Raw genomic sequence first — 11960 nt, 5'->3', positions numbered from 1 at the left:
AAAAGTTCTCATCAGGATCGAAGAAATTGGACCATATGCTCGGGTTGGGTCAAACGGATAAATTAGGCCTCGGATACGAAAGAGTTTTTGTTGAGAAGGATTCTAAATCAACTTCGAAAGTCTCAACAACTTTAAAAGGCAAAGTGTGTCATCGATGTGGCATCAAAGGACACATCAAAAGGAATTGCCCAAATAAAGGAAAGATGAATCAATCGGCAAGGTCTTCACATCATTCGACAACTCCTAAAGCTCAAGCGGCATCATCTACAACTCGACTTCCCCCGCAGAATCAAAAGAAAAATCAAGTGAGTCGAGTACCTCAAAAGAATCGGACTTCTAAACTGCAACGCCAAGTTCTACCTAAGCCTCAAGTGAAGAAAACACCAACGGTTGATCTAAAATCTAAGCAAATGGCACCAAACGTCGACAAGCCGAGAAAACCAAAGATCCGACAAGTTTGGATCTGGAAAGGTGATATCTTTCCTTGCTACTCGTTTTAGTTATTTTATTGTTTATGTAATGCTTTGTTTGGTGCTTATTGCATATTTTTAATCATTGCATTACATGTTTAGACGATTTTTGGTGTTTTGGTTTTTATTCGGTTAAAAATCATTTTTGAGGAAAGGTATTTGGAAATTTCAAAATCTTTGAGAGAGGAGATGATTGAGAATCATTATTTTGAGAAATTTTTCAAAGATTGTTTAAACGGATTTTATCTTCACAATTATATTAAGTTAAATTCATATTAATTATTGTTTTTACTCCACTTTTTATTATTTTGACGATAATTTGATATATGATCTCTTAATGCATATATTCATCAAAATTTTGAAATCAAATTTGATCTCTGATGATAATTCATCTTGTTGTGTGGTTGGATATGATGTGATGATATTCTCTCTAATTGAACTAAAATTCGTCAAAATTATTCATTGATGATTGTCTAATTTTAGGGAAGTTTGAAAAAAAAAGAAAAAATGATACTCCCATGTTTAAAAAAATTGAAAGATTACATCCAAAGGAATAGTGAAACAACCACCACAGCTAGGCAAAGATCTACACGACCCCGTTGTCGCCAAGTGGTGAAGCTAACCACATGAAGATAAATTAAGAGTAACCGAAAAGGTTGAAAAAAATAATATTTAGAATTTCGGAGTTATAAGGTGTAAGTGAAAGATCTCAAAGAGCCACCCCCAGTGCCATATTACGTTAAATCTCTATTTTTGAACATAGCGATAAATTGGTGTCAATTTTGTTGAATTCAAAAAAATCATTTTTTCATCAAACTTACATCTTGATGGTTTTGAATCATTAGATTATTTCGATACAAATTTTGATGTTTCACGTGTATTTTGAAATCTTATAATATTTTATCTTCATCATAATAATTTGGAGTAAAGTGCTTAATTTTATATGAATTGATTTTAATTTAAAAGGTTTTAATTCAAATTTTTGAAATCTGGGAAAGTGTACCGGTACAAAATCCCGTGTACCGTACAAATCACTGTAGCCGCGAAAATAACCGGTTACATGAGATTTATTTCTCCTCTAAATCAAAACCAAATTTCGCTCTTTCTCTGCCTAAAAATCCCTGGTGCCATTCTTCTTCCAGATCTATAACGTTTCCTGCAGAAATTATGTGAGTATTTAGCTTGAATTTAATCATTTCATCGTTTCATATTATATTTTTCGAAAATATTCCATTGAAGCTAGATCTCTGTTTTTATCGTTTTGATGAAATTTTTTTGCTGTAGATCAGTGCTTAAGACATTATCTTGCTTCTAGAACACTTGAATCCATCATACAAAACATTATTTCGCTGATCCATATTCTATAGCTTCATTTTTCATGTAATTCGGATTTTTTGTAAAATGTCATTTTTAATGGAAATTTTTTGTATGATCTGGTAGAAATAGCATTTGTATGCATTCTAATGTTATTAAAATTTTTCGCTATTTTTACAGATTTTTCAAATTTGTTCATGCAAGGTTAATTTTTATTAGGAAAATGGCATTCCCGCTTGTGCTAACTGCTTTTGTCTTATGGCGCCGTCGTGGCCGGAGTGGTCGAGGACAACGTGGGTCATCAAAGAGAAACTCGTACTGCGACGAGTCATCACAGATCAGATCCAGATTATCAAGCCAGCTCACATAAGATACTGAAGAAGCAGTTACGAGGGCTGCTAAAGAAAGCCTTACAGGCGAATCCTACGAGGAGTGATTCTCGTGCACGTGAAAGGCGCTCCAAACGTGCTCCAGAAGGCTTCATTAGAAGTCGACAGCGGATTTATTCGAGCCGATCAGTTCTAGCTGAGCGCTATGTCAACTTCACTGAGCTGGTCAAGGAGTACCTAGATTTTGGCCGATTGCTACAGAGGGTCCTATTGAGCTTGTTGACGGGTTCCAGCTCGTGCCCCATTTGTGTGGAACTAATTCGAGTTCTATATGAACGGGATAGTACTTGAGAGATGAGGAGACTGGACTTATGTGTTTTGAGACTTATGTGGCGTAAACAAAAAGATTCACGGTCACTTTTATACTATTGGAGAGCTCTTAGGTATGCAATGTGATACTACCCGGCTTCACTATACGACGGCTTTTTCATCTTCACCCACTAGGAGACTGTATTCAAGCTATATGCAGGAAGTCGTAGGACTAATCATCATATGTGGAATCTAAGCGATTTTGCTACTAAATATCATCTGCTCTCATTGTAATGGAGCTACAATGTTCAACCCACAATTGAACGAAAGAATTCGTTGGGATCGTCTTGTGCTTGCTGTATCTCTTGGACATCTTGAGGAAGCAGGCGATTGAACATCAATATTCCGTTTCTTATGTGGTAACGAATGGTTCATGTCGTACAGTCTCAGGTTGCGACGTGATCTACTCCGTTTCCATTGTTGATCACTGAGGAATCTTCAGAACACCGGAGTTGACGTGTCATGTGAGAAATATGACTTTGGACTTGGGACCTATTGATGCTGTAACTTGGCCAAAGTCAAAACTTTTCAACAAACCAAAGATCATCCAAAGGAAGCTTCTATTCAGCACCTCCACCTCGAGCAGCGCGTGTGTAAGGAAGTGAATTCTCGAAACTCGAAGGATTAGACTTCGACCAGAATCGACTATTCGTCGAGTGAGTAGGCTTCGGAAAGCCCGAAGGCGATATAAGCGTAAAGTGCATTGAAGAAGGCCGCCGAGAGCACCAAGTGCAAACTTGCACTGGAGCAGTAATTGTCTCGGGGACCGGTCCGGCAGGAGGGACGCGTTCCATCAGGCTGGTTGCGGAGGTCTCTGAGGAGACCGGTCCCTGGTGGGCGGGACGGTTCCGAACGTTGGCCTGCGAGACTTAGCCAAATTTGGCTAAGTCCCGAGAATGCATCTCTCGGGAACCGGTCTCTCGACAAGGACGGTCTCCCGGGACCGTCCTCTCAGGCAAGGACCGGTTCCCGAACGCTGAAAATCCCTCTGCTCCGAAATGGCACCTCGGGACGGTCCCAAGTGGGGACCGATCCCTCCGCGCGAAAACTGCCAGTGAGGCAAGTGCACAAGGTGAAAGTTGAGGGGCTTTTATGCAAAATGCCTATTTTTATTAGAGTGGGGACCCCTCTCTCTCTCCTCTCAGCTGCTCTTTCTCTCCTCTTCATCCTCTTTCCTCTCTCTCTCTAGGAAAGAAAAGAAAAGAAAGAGAAGAAGAGAAGAAAGAGAAGGACGAAGAAGGGAAGAAAGAAGAAAGAAAGAAAGAGAAGACTAAGAGAAGAAGAAGAAGCATCTTCTCTCTCCCTCTCCCTAAAGCTTGAAGGAGTCTGAAGAGAGGTAAACTCCAAATCCCTTTAATGTATTTTTGAGGTTTGGGGTTTTAGGTTTAGAATGGTTCAAATGGAACCTATTAGGGATAAATGGAAGTTGAGCTCGCAATTGAAGCTCGCACCGTGGATTTCCTTCCCGTTGCCATTTTAGGGCACGGATTGGGTTTTGGGAATCTAGGGTTTTGATCTAATTTGTTGGTCGCTAACCTAATTGCTAGGTCTTTGAACGCGTCGTGCGAAGACGGTTTGCCGATCCGACACGGGGGGCAGAGTTATCGCCGAATCGGGTACTCGAGGCTCCTTTGCCCCGAGGATTTAGGCGCGTGCAAGAACGCAACGTCGAGCTTCTATTGTCGCGGCATCGCAAGAGGTGGTGTGTCCATCCCGAAGCAATCGGGCTCCTTCTATGTCTAGTACATGTCGATTCTGCATCTTGTATATTGCATTATAGGATTATCATGCATTGCCTTCCTTATGCCATCCTTGATGATATCGTAGTCGTACATTGGATATTTGATATAGTGGATTGATAAGGATTGGGTCTAGATTGTGAATCCTATAATGTAAGGAAATGATGAACTATGAATGAGTGGCATCTAGTCAATAGTAAACCATGAACGATGGCATCTAGTCGATAGCGAACAAACGGACATCTATGTTAATAGGGTATGTGACACCTATGGACTATATGATGACTGTGACTCTAGAGGACAGGGTATCCTTGAGCTTAGAGGATTGGATCATGCTCACGTCTGTTAAATCTTGTGATGGAAGCCCACACAGTAGTGCGCTCCGGATGTTGGTCACGCCAGGGATTGCCTATATGGCCCCGCCAGACGTCCGGTCCGTATGTGAGTTGATTCTCCCTACGCGTCGAGATGGCTAGTGAGCTGTAGGGAGCCTTCGGTAAGCCATGAGATTAATGAACAAGTAAATGATGTTATTGAACGAGTGAATAGCCTCACCTTTGGACATGATGACAGGTTAGTTGCTTACCAATCATTGGACATGCATTCATACATTTATGATTGGCATAGTAGAATAGCTTCATTTCCGTCATTTACAGCTCCTTATCTATATATCTATCTGTCTATCCATCTATTGTATATCTACTTGTGCCCGCTGGACCTAGTGGGAGATCGGCGGAGTCGCGGCCGAACCCACTGGAACTGGAAGTTTAGTTCCCCCCATTTTAACCACAGGTTCCAGTTCGGGTGCCCCGGTGAGCGTGAGATCGCGGTAAGGGCCGGCGTTCTAGTTGCACTACTACCTCCCTTTTGCATTACCAGTCACCCCTTTTTGTATTGGAGAGTAGTTTGTGTAGGGGTGAGGTTGAGTGCTTGTATTCATACTTTGAAAGAATGTAAAAGATGTATCTAAATGCAGTAAATCAAATGATGTAATAATAGCTTTCTCTCTTATGTACTTGTATATGTTCTATACTTGTATCTTGCTCTCGTCTGTTAGCACTTGTTGTGCTCTTGTGATTGTGTACTTATGAGTTGATTCCTGGGTAAACTCTTGTACATGATCGTTTGCTTAGCCTTGGGCGGACAGGGGAGACTCTGTCCGTTCGGCGTCTGTCGACCGCCCGGGCCCGAACCAAATTGTAGCGGTCGCGGGGCTGACAGCGTGAGGGATCTTCTAGCTCATGGGAAGTGATTACTGTCGAATCCCTTCACCATGAGGTGCGCTCTATGAAGAAGAAATTAGCAGATTCTTGCTAGAAAGGTGGAGATAGATTGAAGAGGATGATGGAGAAAATGGGGTGTAGGCATGATGATATCTTTCCTACTGAGCCTACCTACACTACTTATACCAGATCGACTTCACGACATCCACTCATTCCACCGTCTGGTGATACTACTGAGGCTGGAGGGTCTGGAGCCGGTGCAGGAGGTGATGATGATGATGGCGAGGACACGGAGTGATTACATCCTCGCACTTAGTCTTGCTACTTCACTTTTAGGACCATGTTTTAGCTTTGCTTACTTATCTTTCATTTGCATGTTTTTACTTTTGTTTTAGGCCTGTAACTATGATTTGACTACTCTTATGCTTTTAGTATGTTTTCTCTCTTTATATGTTTTATCTTTGGCAATTTTTGACAAAAAGGGGGAGAACAATGATGAACAGGTATTGATCTAAAGCAAAGGTAAACAAAGGGAGACAAGGAGTGATATTTCGAGAAGAAGAAGGAATAAAGAACAAAGGGGAGAAGTGTAAATTGTAAGGATGTCCAGAATTTAACTTTCTATATCTTTTTGGATAAATTATTTTGCAGGAAATCAAGACTTCAAGACTCCTTGTTGCGTCTAAGTCATAAAGTCTGTTTTAGGAGTTTTGATGTAATTTAAGTTTCAAATTGTATTTGGATTACACGCGAGGAGTTCAATGTTTTGGTGATGACAATTGAACTTCGTTTTTCTTTAAATTGTAATTTTTGAGTTTGTGTGAGTTTTGTCACGAAATTGCCAAAGGGGGAGATTGTTAAGTCTTGTGTGTTGGCAAGTTTCGTGAAATGAGTCGAAGACTTGAAGAATCGGTGCATATTGTCGAAGATCGAAGAATTCAAGATTTCGAAGAAGTTGGAAAACAACTCACACTGTGAATCACGATGTCCAGGTAAAGTGTTAATTCATGATTATGGTGATTCATACTTAGTTGTAGACATTAGAATCATAATATTAATGTCTAACGGATTAGAAAGTGCATCGGAACTTTGCAAAACCCGAAACGGCGAAAATTTGCAAAGTGTACCGGTACAGCATCAGAAGTGTACCGGTACAAAATGTGTACCGGTACGACCATCGTGGATGTAACCGGTTTCACTGTTTCGTCAGGTTTTTCGGTCCGTCATCGTGTAACCGGTGACAGCCTAAAGTGTACCGGCACACAGTGTAAAATTGTGAAAACTTTCTAATCAGACTCCAATTGATTCTAAAGTCTATAAATAAGCTATTGGGCTTCTCTAACATATCAAGCATCACGAAAATACATGTTTGAGAAATCCTAAAGGCTCGGATTTCATCTAAAACCTATTTTCTACATAAAGCCTCTTTTAGGTCAAATCGAGATATTGAATTTTCATATCTATATGTCGATTTGATCTCCGCTTCGCTTGGAGTTTCTTTCCCTGGTTTTCATCGATACTCTAAGCGAAGGATCACCATAATCATGATGCTCTTCATGAACGGCGTCGTGGATTTGGCATGAACGAAGGCGGTTCGTGGATTCGGATCGTGGGCTCGTGGATTCGAGTGGCGTCGTGGATTCGAGTGGCGTCGTGGATTCGGCGTGATTGAAGCTTCGTGGATTCGGCGTGATTGAAGGCGTTCGTGGATTCGAACATGTGGGCGTGGACAACTCGGAGGATTGCGCGAGATTCATAGAAGGTTAAGAGAGGTTGAGTCCGTGGAGTCGGTAATCACCTTGTAATCTTTTCTCTTAGTGAAATATTTTTTCGCGTGTTGGTCCCGTGGGTTTTTCTCCAAGTTGGAGTTTTCCCACGTAAATCTCGGTGTGCTTTTTATTTTCCGCATTTATTTTTATCGTATTGAGATTTGTGGTTTTTGGTTACTTTCACCTATTCACCCCCTTCTAGGTGATAGATACAATCTAGATAGATCCTTGGGCTCCTCAAAACTTTCAAAGGCATAGCGCTCTAGTTAGCTAGTAGCTTCCCTTTATGCATTAGTATACTACGTTTAGTTTAGAGAGGACATGTCGAATTTTGTGAGAAGCTACTTGTGGATGTATATGTATTTTGGAGTTGTGGATGTATACATATTTCATGAGATGAACATGTAAACCAATGTAACCATTTTGATGATGTAAACAGTTGAATGTGGATGTAATAGATAGAACTCTCTCTTTTGCTCTTGTTTATACTCGCAATGAATCATGTATGTGGTTGATGTTTTCCTGGGCAACTGTATGTACATGATTGTTGTTGTTTAGCTTTGGGCGGACATGGGAGGTACTGTCCGTTCGGTGTCTATTTGACGTACCCGAACCGACCAAATTGGCGGTTGCAGGGCGCGGCAAGTTTTGTAGTTCAACACATGGATCTCGAAATTATTTTCTGAATTGAGGGTTGCACACTGAAATTAGATACTCGAGCGAAAAATTATGGTCATTTAAAGATTTCTTGCATCGATTGTGAAAGTTACCGAACTCAATGGAATTTTTGGCTTCACTTGGTTGAGTTACATTTTTCTAGGAACTTTAATGCCAAATTGGCCGCATCAAGTCCCTTTCCATATTTGAGGACCATTCTAATTAGCTAATTAGCTCTTACATATAAATTATGAGCCCTAAATATAGGCATTAAAACTCACCTCTTCATTCCTTTTAGCTAACATATGGACGAAAATAGTAGGCAATTTCTAACGCAATAATGCAACAATTTCCCAACAAAAATAGAAAAGAGGAAGTAGCGGCAAGCATTGCACTTCGGAGGAATGGACGGTTTGGAATGTCTCCCATCTCTTAAATCCTCACAAGGGCTGACTAAATCAAGAACTCACCCCTATCTTCAAGAAAGAAAAACTCCCCCTTACTTTTTCTTTGGTCTCTCTTCTACTTCTTCCAAGAAGGAGCCCCCTTCCCTTCCCATCCCTCCTCTCTCTTTCCTTGCACTGCGGCCGTCCTCCAGCGGCCGCCGCCCTCAATGTGTATCACTACCATTGCCTAAAGGAGGAGGAGAGTAAGTAGGATTCTTTGTTGCTAATGAAGAGATTATTCATTTGTCTTGCATAGCATTAATATTGAAATTTTTTTTCAAAAAAAAAGTAGGGAAGAATGATGAAGAACAATAATATTAAGGAGAATGAGCTGCTAACTTTGTCATCCTCATCTTCGTCCTTGGAAAGCGAGGGAAAGGAGGAAGAAGGGGAGGTGATGATTGAGGAGCCACCACCCACATGGACTGCTACAAGCAACATTGTAGGCAGCATGATTGGCAACCGCAAGAGGTTGTTATCAAAGCAATTATCTATGAAAGAGACGACGAGGGAGGCTAAGTGGGAGAAGCGACGAAGGCAGATAATGCAAAGGAGGCACATGATGGTGTCCACAGAGGAAGAAGAAGAAGAAGAAGAAGACGAAGCAGAAGAAGAAGGCAACATGGAGGTAGAGCAACAGAGAAACGATAGGAGGAGCCAATGCCGAAAGAGTAGGCTGAGTGGACGGGTGAGGAGCCTAACAGATGAGGACCTCGACGAACTGAGAGGATCAATTGAGCTAGGGTTTGGGTTCAACGAGGAGGATGGAGGTCAGTATCTATGTGACACCCTCCCAGCCCTCGACCTTTACTTTGCCGTCAATCGTCAATTCTCCGACCCGAAAATCAGATACTCTCCGAGCCCCATCTCCACCCCAACTGCCACCTCTTCAGCCTCGACTCTTTTTGGCACTTCGAGCCCTCAAAGCCCTACTGAGGAGCAACTGCAACAACAACAGCAATCCTTGCAGGCTGATAGTTGGAAAATTTTTAGCCCAGGTACATGCATATGCCTCGTAATTCTTACATGCTACAGACAATATTTGGCTTACTTTTTTTTTATTGGGTGAATTTTCAAAAATCCCATGTGATGTAGTGATGTTGCAATTTGCTACCTTGTGACACAAAATGTATCATTTTGTCCTCCCAAAATTACTATTTTAGTTTTCATAGGTAAATTGTTATTAAGAGCTTAGCAAAATGCTGCATTTTATAAAACACAAGTGGTAAAATACAAATCATGGGAGATAAAATAGTATATTTACTATCCTATGTTCAAAAAAGATGTAGCACTTTACTCCCCTTGTTAATATAGTTGGTTCTAACAACAAACTAAAGGAAAACCCATAGAAAATGAAGTGTCACACTTTGTAGTATAAATAATAATATCACAAAATGCGTTAGACGACATAGTGACATTGGGAATTTTTGGACTTTGCTCTCTTTTATTTGTACTGCCTAAATGATAACTACTAAAAATTTGTTGGACTATGACACAACAGGAGATAACCCACAGCATGTAAAGACTAGGCTGAGGCATTGGGCGCAAGCCGTGGCTTGTTCGGTGAGGCAATGCTGCTAATTAGGAGCCTACTCCACATATAATTGAACTTTTGCTGCTGAGGAGATGAGGCATGTCTTCTTTTGCCTATTGCATATCCATATCGTTCTATATGCATACCCATCTTACTTTGTATATACTCACCTAGCCTCGTTGTTTTTTCCTCCCATCCCATTGAGTCACCTATTTTCTCCCTTTTCTTCTTCTGTGTCCCTTCTATGTGTTGCTGTCGTCATCATCCTCATTGTCATCATCATCTAATTCTTCTTTATTATGCCTAGCAATAGTATAAACTGTGCCTGAAAAAATGAATAGGAGGAGGACGTGCCCATTCCGAAAATGCAAAGATTTTAGCTGTTCTACTTAGGAATGTCTGTATGGAATGGAAAGCCAGCAGACGAGAGAGAGAGAGAGAGAGAGAGAGAGAGAGAGAGAAAGAGATTCAAGGGGCGTCGCATCAACGCATCAATGCCTACAGGTAGTTTCAAATGGCCATTGTATGTCAAGCAATGTGGCATTAACAGAAGCAGCAGAAAGTGCGAAGACGGGTACATTGACAAAAATATATGTTGCATCCATAATGAGGGGTACTAAATGATTGTTCTTCATGTGTTTCCTTTTGTTATAATGATGTATGAATCATACTGCTGGACTTGATTTGACTATAGCTTTCCTGCTTGTTTCACTCGCAAATCTAGCCTAAAAGGTAGGGGAAAAATAAAAAGGAAAAAAAAACTTTGATGCTACTAACAAAAACTTTGAATTTGAATTATGAATTCAAATATTCAGTTTGAATTGTGATCTAAACTCAATTTTAATTTTAATTTATTAATTCAAATTTTGAATTTATATTTAAATTTAGAATTTAAGATCAAAGAGTAAATTAAAATATGATTCAAATTATGGATTAAAAAATGGAACTAATGTTCTAATTTTTTTTGTTGAACTTTTATTTTAGAATTTAATTTCAGTTATGAGTTATAACTCAAATTGTAAATTTAATTGTATGTCTTAAATTTTGATTATAAATTTAACTGAGATTTATGTTTAAATTTAAATTTTAAAATTTAATTTTTAATTCTAATTATTAAAAATGTTCTAATTTTTGTGAGTATAGGTTGCTTGTTTATATTTTCACTTCTTTATATGTAATTAAAGAATCAAAAATATAAAAATATAATTTCATGTTTCACTTATAACCAACCAAATAATCGAACTGAAAACTCACTTTTGTAAGAGTCACTTTTGTAAAAGTGACTACTTTGATGTCACGCCCGGGTACCAGCGGAAGCATATCCGGTACGTNACCATACATGCCCTAAACAAAATTAGTTTCCGAATAAGCCAAAACCAAGATTTTGGGTCTACTTTGAATTGATATATATATATATATATATATATATATATATATAGGCCATGGCTACTATACTATTATGAGTATTGGAGCTCTCATACTCATAAGTTGTTTTCAATGATGAAGCTTCCGAATCGACGATCCACTCCGTTAAATATGATCTAGAGTATTTGAAACTTCTAGAAAATAAATTTCGTAAATTTTCAAAATCATAATAAAGTCCATCAAGTGGGCATAAAATGAACGGTTAAAATCGAACGACGTCCTAAAAAGGATGATCGGATCCTTCAATTCAAGATCGGAGTTATTGATCTTTATATATGTAGTGAATAGAATTTTTTATCAAATATTCAACAAATTCCGATTCTTTTACACCGTTAAACTAGCAAGTATCCCATACCGGCCGTTAAAAATTGTCAAATTTGTGACCTCTTGATCGTAAGGTAAATGACGTCAAAAAATTATAAAATTTGATTTCTAGAAGTTTTTAATGCTGTAAATGACGTTTAACGGTGTGGATCGTCGATTCGGAAGCTCTATCATTGAAAACATCTTATGAGTACGAGGGCAATCGTACTCATAATAGTATAGTAGCCAGACCCTATATATATATATATATATATATATATAGTAGGGCTGCTGTGCTCTCAGGAGCACGGGGTCCTCCATGCTCCTGAGCCATTTTCGATAATGAAAATTTCGAATCAACAATCGGCTCCGTTAGACTTAA

The 11960-nt window shown here is 39.5% G+C and overlaps 1 protein-coding gene across 2 annotated transcripts; it reads left to right on the top strand.

The window, feature by feature from the left end:
- LOC109711988 lies at positions 8355-10545 on the top strand. 2 transcript variants are annotated; one of them, XM_020235386.1, is made up of 3 exons: positions 8355-8519; positions 8609-9314; positions 9818-10545. In XM_020235386.1, exons 2-3 carry the CDS (start codon positions 8615-8617, stop codon positions 9895-9897), a joined length of 780 nt encoding a protein of 259 aa, XP_020090975.1. In that variant the 5' UTR covers positions 8355-8519; positions 8609-8614; the 3' UTR covers positions 9898-10545. The 2 variants fall into 2 exon arrangements, with proteins under 2 accessions (XP_020090975.1, XP_020090974.1); XM_020235385.1 differs by having other exon boundaries at positions 8606-9314.

The sequence above is a fragment of the Ananas comosus genome, linkage group 6 (assembly GCF_001540865.1).
Source record: "Ananas comosus cultivar F153 linkage group 6, ASM154086v1, whole genome shotgun sequence".
NCBI lineage: Eukaryota > Viridiplantae > Streptophyta > Magnoliopsida > Poales > Bromeliaceae > Ananas > Ananas comosus.
This window is presented reverse-complemented; position numbering and strand designations above follow the sequence as displayed.

Excerpts from the sequence above, each read along its gene's own strand:
- LOC109711988 (XM_020235386.1), top strand. The coding sequence starts at position 8,615 with ATGATGAAGAACAATAATATTAAGGAGAATGAGCTGCTAACTTTGTCA. Across the intron at positions 9,315-9,817 it reads TTGGAAAATTTTTAGCCCAG|GAGATAACCCACAGCATGTA; the intron begins GTACATGCATAT and ends ATGACACAACAG.